General features: G+C 32.9%; 1 protein-coding gene across 1 annotated transcript; it reads left to right on the top strand.

The window, feature by feature from the left end:
* Window positions 1–437: 437 nt before the first annotated feature.
* Window positions 438–3,438, top strand: LOC136990572 (protein tincar-like). The gene is given in 3 exon segments (XM_067288967.1): window positions 438–788; window positions 790–1,371; window positions 2,299–3,438. Coding segments are annotated over 3 exon segments (1,638 nt in total). The 5' UTR covers window positions 438–506; the 3' UTR covers window positions 3,073–3,438.
* The last annotated feature ends 4,903 nt before the right edge of the window (window positions 3,439–8,341 follow it).

The raw sequence follows: 8,341 nt of genomic DNA, 5'->3' as shown, positions 1-8,341 counted from the left end.
AACAATTTCAGATGACTGTGGAAAACAGATCGGACTTTTATGACTTATCGCGTAACGACTGGTAGCTCTTCAGGCTCTTGTTCAGACAGTTAACGAGACAGACACTGTGGCAAAGACGGAATCAGCGGACCTGAAAGGACATCGGCTAAAAATCTTAGCACTTCGCCGCAACTTGGACGACACTTCCTCCATCCCTCGTCAGAATACCTCTAGATTACGCTACGGCGCCTCTTGGTGTATTTGCAGTAAGGGTCACCCTTCGCGTTTTTATGGAAAGTCAAATAAGCTGTTTTCGGACTTATACTTCTCCTTTCCAAACTCACCTCTCCTAACATGGCCTGCCCCAACAGCTACCTATCCTTCCACCGGTTTTGCCGTTTTGTACTTAAAGGTTGCAGACTCATCATCGGCCCCCAGGACTATCCCTTCTATCGATTTACGCCTCTTTCTCTACTTAACGTCGCCACTATCCGTGTTGGCTGTTTTGCTAGGTTTCCAACATCATCATGACGCTCTCTGGCTCTGTGCTTTACATGTACGGATTGCAAAAGCATCGAGAGTGGTTAGATAGGGATGTACAGAAGCATCATGTGACTTGGAAGAACGAAGCCAAGAGGCTGTGGGGTTATATACCTCACGTTAGTGCATTTTTAGTAGTACTGATGATAGCCCTGTCTGCCGCGCCGCTTATGTACGACTACACTTTAGTGTACTGTGGAAGTTTAGACGGTGCGGTGCTGGCAGCTGTCACCGGTACGGTAATGCATCTTTTCTTGTGGATTGTTGTTCTGGTTGATGCTGACTGTTGAAACAAAAATGGAAGTTTCGCTTCCCGAATCTATGCCCTACGCTCATTCCATGTGTAACGGATATGCGGGAAAAACTGCTAACGAAAGCGTAGAAGGATACAGAAGAGGTAAAGAAGCTCCACTATTAGTAATAGACAATGGCCAAACGTTTCAAGTACGAGAGAAAATGTCGAAGAAAGCTATATTGAGCGTGGCGCAGAAATCTGCTACTTCTAGGAAACAACCCACCCCGAGTGATGATGATGATATATATTGGCTGAAACCTAAACCTCCATCACCTAAAGACACTAAAAGCTCTCCGGAAACGGACAGATTGACTTGGCTAAAGAATCAAAGGAAATCTCCAGGAACTAAACATAAAGTCACTTTCGACGAAGGCCTCCTTAGTAGTAATTCCTGTAAGCGCACCAGGTCATTGAAATCGCCAAAAAATTCTGGGAAGCACAAGAAGAACGTTAAATTAGAAGATCTGTCGGATTCAAACTCGGAAGAGGGCGATTATGCCACTCTAAAGGATTTGCCTCCTCCACCGCGACCAGACGAAGATGGCTTTGAAGTGCAGGTGAGAAAAGCGGAGTAACTTTATATTTTATTATTAGAAGTTAAGTGGTCTTCAAATCATGCAGAAAATTGAAAATAGATTAAATTCTAAACTCCCATTCATTGGTGTTTTCTCTTTAATAAAAGCTTTTAATTAAAAATATTCTCCACAAGTAGATAAAGGTGAAAATTTACATTCTATTAACTCGCATCTATTTTTCCCCCCACCAAATTTTAGTGTAACGCTTAGAAAATTTGAAATTACAGATTCAGAAATATAAATATATCCTGTATTCGACTTGTAAATCTGTTTAGAAACATAGGCAATTACTCAACGGTTAAACATCATTCAAAATTCCGTAATTATGAGATGATGAACGTTAAAGACATGTTTATCTTCAAGATATCGATTTTGGAAAAGCAAGTTCGATAAGCGTTTTTTTATTTAAGAGGAAAGGACAATAAAATATTCTGTTTAAATAGCGATGTCGCACAAGTTCATCAATCATATTTTCCTGTCCTTTTAGATAGAAAATGGGTGGGACAGACAGAAGCATTATCACCGTCAAAACGCCATTTCCCTTTTATTATTAGCCTTTCTCCACATAGACAAATTGCTGTATACCGAGTTACACCATTAGTTATCTTTAGAAAGCATTTTTGTAAATCTTTTCAAAATTCATTTAATAATATCCTTTTTCTAAACGGCTAAGAATAATAAACAGCATCCTCCGAGCTTTCGTAAACGTGGAAAAAATCTCAAACTTTTGAACTTTTTCGTTGATTTACAGCTGGAGTAAAAATAGAATTATCGATATACAGATTACGCGTAAAGAATTTTATCGAGTCGAATAGAAAGAGCCAAAAATACTTTATTGTTATAACGAAAATGGCTCTGCTGTTACCGTAAAGTGATAAAATATTAATGCTTTTTTTTCATTATTTTCAGAGCCAAGATGACGTGATGGATATGAAAAAGTTGGATGATGGTGATTACGAATTACTTCTGGAGGAGAACCCGCCCATTCGCCAAATTAATGCACCGGTTGTAGTACACAGTGCCAACGGCCTAATCGGGGGTAACATCACACCAAAGAGTACCAGGAGCACGGATTCCGGAGCCAGTAAAGGCAGCGTGGATCAAAACCTGACCCCTCGTTCGGGCTCAGTCAGCGAAACTTCTACCACTCCCGATCGAGGAGGAGGAAGTGATTCTTCGAGTGGTGTCCACTCTAATTCTAGCGGGGGTGGCGATAAGCGGTCTACTAGTATGGAAAACTTGACACCCATCAGTTTTCCCAGACACGCGTGGAAGAGCATGTCTCTTCAACGTAATATTGCCACCCCCGGGGTCTTGATGCACGGCAACCAGACTTACAAACCGGATGCTGGGATCTACTACGACCCACGCGAGACCACAATGGTGATATGGAGGAAGCCAAAATTAAGTAAAGATGCAGCAACTACGGGTGAACCGTTCGGTAGAGCAACTAATATCAGAATGACTTCCTTCTCGGATCAACCCGACTACGGACCAAAGACTGCTCCCACTTCGCCCAGACAGGTGATCAACCAAAATAGGAACCACACGCTGGGCCATTACAGCAAACCTCTCAATCCTCATCTGATGATGGCTCCCGGAGTGCAGATGCAGAGGAGGGACTCTGCCAATTATTCTCTAACTTCTTCGGGTGAATCCGACAATTACATGTCTCAATGTTGACAATCTCGAACCACGCAATAAGATGTGCAATGCGGAGAACGAAATTTATTTTTTTAAAGGAAAAAAAAAATATTCGAAACACTGCAGACATCTTTGCTACTTTCTTATGTGCTGAAGGTCGAGGAAAGGAAGTAAACGGGTAATTCCGTATGCTTGCGTGTAGCAGTAACGTTGTCAGTGTTGGACGTTATACCGAGCGCCATATTTGAGAATCGGTGCGGGAGGAAAGCATTTATGTCTTCGTCGTTGTTGTGACTGTACCTGATATGACTCTATGTATATAGCATGGCCAAAACAAAACCTGTACAGTATACCAGCCCTCATGTACTCATATAAATATATATATAAAATATATCTGTCTGGTCATTTTCGGTAAAATTATTTAAAATTTTAAGTTCGTTTCTTGTTTTTTTAATTATGTATACACTAATAAATGAGTATTTGAAGAAATAAATCATTTGTATGTAAAATAAGAATGCTCGTTATAATCATCCAACTTTATTCTTAAGCGTATTGGCTTTATTATTTAGAAAAATAATAATAATACAATTGGGATTTTATATAAAAATTATAGCAAGAGTGTACACTAGAAGCTGTGGAGGGAGGAGAAGTGATCGAAATTCCGGTAATTTTGTCTGAAAATCTTTGATGAAATAAATTAATTTTTAAATAGAGAATGAAATGAATTAATAAACATATCAATCGCAAAATAATTTAAATATTTTATGTATAAAATTATCTAAAATTTAACTTTCTATCATATATTTTTCTACACAAAATTACATTCTCTCTCTCTCTCTCTCTCTAATCTTTCTCTTTAAAAATAAGATCGGGTTTTTTATTAAGAGGAGAAAGCAATTTTACATTAAGCAAAGTTGTTTGCTGGGAAGATAGAGAAAGAAAAAGAGAGTCAAATTGGTTAGTTATTCGCTGATAATGTTAAGATGATATAAATTCGGAATGTAATGTAATAAATTATTAAAGCAGAGAAATTTTATATTAAAGGAAAATTCAATTTATGTGAAAGGAATGCTTTGAAAATTAAGAGGAGAAATTAGAGGATGGAAGCTTTACAAATTTAAAAATTTTTAAATATTTTTCCCTGCAAGCTAATTTAATGCAGTTTGGCTCAATAGCAATTATCGCTCTGACTCGCTGCATTGCTACGAATTTACTTGTATTTATTTGTGAAATTTCTAAAAAAATTTATGACTGATAAGCATTATTTACGCCTATTTAGGCACGAGTATCCTTAACACGAAAGATTGGGATATTAAAATTGTATTTTTAACAGCTCGTATGGCTCCTATTTATGAAGCAACACGTAGCAATTGAGGAATGTCAGGAAAGATCATCCAAAACAAATGAAAGGCTCGTTTGTTATGTAAATTTGACAATTATGCAATTCTTACTGATATGATCGGCTTAGTTTTGTCCGTCTGAACTAACAAATGAAGTCATGGAGACGAGAACAGTTACTCTTAACCACGGCTTTAGTGACAAACCTTCATTAATATCTTCATGTTGTAATCTCTGTTTGTAAACCTCATAATTCGTGGAATAGGAAAAAAACATAGTGTAATAATAGTTTAGCCTTTAACGAGTTTTTAGTGGACTTATCAAAAAGCCATTATGGAGAAGACGAGGAAGAAGAAGAAAAGGAGGAGACTCGTCGTTTTCTTTATGATCAAGGTATTAACATAAGTAATTATTAAGTGTTATACTAACAAGAAAATTGAATTTTGGGCGAAATTTCTGATGGAAGAATGAAAAATGAATAAATTCGGGAAATTTAATTAATGTTGGAATTTTGTGTCGCCTTAAGGATTTCTCTTAGCAATAATCAAATCAGAATTTTCGTTAAATATTCAGATCGCACCTGTTACATTACCTGTCGGATAAATTCCTTAAGGAATATTGGATTTCTCAGCTATTGGTGTCTTTCATGAGTTTAATATAAAAGCTTGCTACTGTAAAATCATCTTCAAAATGATTCCCAGTAAATATTAATTTATAAAAATATCCACTTTTTCTCCTCTGTCGAATTCCACTTAAAGATTTTTCGGCTTTCTTTAAATGTATAATTCTTATTTAATTTTTAAAAATATATTAAAGGTTAAAAGCTAAACCATATTAAAGTTTACATATCTCGGAATTAAATATATCAAATGCAAATTTTATAAAAGAGTATTAGAAATATCGCATTGCAAATGCGATTAGATGGCTGCTGCTTTAATATTTAATAAAAGAAATATAAAAAAACGGGAAATTTTAATCTTATTTTTGATATAAATATACATAAAAAATTTAAATACATCCGATAGGACATATAGAAAATTAAAGAGATGTATCGAATTGCAAATCTTGATTAATCTGAGTGTAAGAGCATCGTTTCCAGCCTCCAATTTACGGAATAAACGTCAATATATCATATTCCTCTCTTATTTTACGTTATCTGCACTTTTATATCATATATATATTTTTTTCTATCGCTATCCTGATTTTCTTCCGCATCCATTCTCCAATAATCAAGAAATGTACTTCCAACATCTCTCCATCTTCCGGCTTCTCCATTCAGCATTCGTGATGTTTGGAATCTTTCCAATATTCAACCTGTTTCCTCTAGCAAATCTTTAGCCATCTGTTCAAGAAAATATGATAAAACTAAAGCGATTAAAATACTAATTTTAAAAAAATTTATAGTTTAATCTACACCATCAAATTCTTTCATCAATAATTACTTGATTTTTTTACAGACAGAAGAAAGTTCTTATCTTACGCTAATTACTTGTAAGTGTTGGAAAGAGTAAGAGGAAAATATAAAAAAAAATTATTATTTTTTTCGATAGTAAGTTAATAAAACTTAGAAAATACATTTAAATTGTTTCTTAACAGAGTTTAAAGTCGTGAAAAATTAACATCAAGGATCACTGTTAATAGAAAACGATCCTTTAAGGATCCTTTCACGATTTATTATAACTGATCCTTTAACCATCATTTATAATAAATTATGAAAGGGAATTTTATTTATTTATTTTTTTTATATATAAACTTTTCTTTCTTTTATATAATTAAACTTGTATAGAAAAATAAACAGGAATTATCAAACCTGTTTATTGCATGTGAATAATAAATAAATCTTTTTAAATTCTTAAAAGTTATCATCCGTTTCTTTATTAAGAAGGTTGAAATTTATTTACAAAAATCTCGAAATTATGTAAAAATATTTATTAAAATGCTAACAAGATTAATAATAACACATATAATAATATATCATCGATCTGTTTGTCTATATATCGTTACTATAACAGCTAATGATGTCTTTCGTTTTATGTTTTTGCATTATTATCCATGGCTAATTAACTTTAAATATTTTTACTGGAAACCGAAGCTTCCAAGGAAGGATTTTCGACTTTTTTTTTCCTTATAAATATTATTTAATTTCGTTTAAATCCGTAATATTTCTTCTTATTCATTTTGTAAATTGAAAGGTTTTAATGTTGTTTTTTTTTCTTTTTAAAACAAATTTAATCTAAAATTAATAAGATAAACAACGTTTTAATGTCTGGTTTGCATTCATTTCTAATGGTTGTCTAAAATATGAGAATTCTTCTACTTGCAGTAGTAATTGGTTGGACATTACTGGGATTTTCTTGCTTACAATCTCAGTTATGTGATTCCAAACAAAGAAAGCAGTCTTCTTACTTATCTTCCCCTTGGGGAACATTATTAAACTAGCTAAATAATAGGCTATTTATTAACATTACAATCCCAGTTTGGCGTATGATGAGACGAGAAATTTAATTATTTAAATTTGCTTAGAAAATTTTAAAAGTTAATAAGATTTTTAAATATCATTTGCAAGGCGATATTCCTTTATAAAACGTTATAAAATAAGAAAAAAAATGTAGGAAGTTTCAGCCTTTAATAAGTTGGAAAGGAAAGTTATTTTGAAAACAAATTGCTAAGAGTGGAAATGCTACTACAGTAACAAATCCTTGAGGAATGGTTGAAATGTTTGGTGTTATTTCTTCAATTTTCTTTAACTTGCATAGAATTGCTGTGTTTACGAGTTTCGAGTGTGAAATAAAGTATCCAGGAGAGATCTTTGATACAACAATAATCAAAAGAAATAAATAAAGTTCCATTTACAGATATATAAAAGTGGATACTATCACTCTCCACACTTATATACAATTTATTTTATTATTAAAAATTACACATCGATTTTAATGTGATGGATACGAGCCAAAATAATGTTCGATTAGGGAAACTGCCAACGTATTAAGTGGTCTTTAACACGGTTACACGAACTTCTGGTCTCATTTTACAATTGTTTTCTTGTCATCTTACAAATTGTAGAGAGATTTAGATAATATTTTTATTGATCTAATTGCCTGATGTAGACAATTCTACAATTTCCGCATCTCTCTATTATTAAGGAGAGGAGAGGAGTAACTGGACCGTGAGATATTTTTATGTGTTATATTAATATACCTAATGAAAATTTATATTAAAAAATGTTATTAATATACTGTAAAATGATTTTTTTACTGTACTTTAAAGATGTAGGATTTTTCTGAATGCGTAAAATTGAGTAAGTTCGATTCAAATATTTCAAAATGTAATATTAAAAAAAGTAAGAAAAATTTATGTTAAATTCGTGAGGAAAAATCAAATTCGACAAAAAAAAAAATAAATAAACAGGAAAAAATTGAAGAATGCAAAAAGAATTTTTCTATAAGATGGCTTCAAAAATACATTTTCTATATATATATATATATTGTTACTTCCGCACTACATTAAAGTCAATGTATTATCTGCACACATTCGAAGAAAGCATTATAACTCTGGTTAAACATAAATTCGATAAACATACAGAAAGGATACGGATTCTATATTCAGATCTCAGGAAATTTGGTGATCCATAAACTACCAAAAAAAAAGTATTTGAATATCCTGCATAATTTCCTACCTCTTTGAATCGTATTGATCTCTAAATTACAGTTAAATCTTACTTTTCTCTATCATTCCCGACCGATATAAAATTATATATTATAATAATTATTTTGAAATGTCATTGTATAAATTCATTTGCTATGGCCCTCTTCGAGTTAATTTGATAATAATGTATGAAGTCCCGTACGAGTATTGATAAAACGTGACTCAATTTCCATTCTCATACATCAATGTTACAGCAATTTACCCTTTAAAAAATTATATTAAAGACCGTTTCGAATTTATTCGTTGTAGTTAGATGCAATACATT

Source organism: Centruroides vittatus, unplaced genomic scaffold (assembly GCF_030686945.1).
Source record: "Centruroides vittatus isolate TY-2023 unplaced genomic scaffold, ASM3068694v2 scaffold_946, whole genome shotgun sequence".
NCBI lineage: Eukaryota > Metazoa > Arthropoda > Arachnida > Scorpiones > Buthidae > Centruroides > Centruroides vittatus.
Note: the sequence above shows the minus strand (reverse complement) of the source record. Positions and strands in the feature narration are given on the sequence as shown.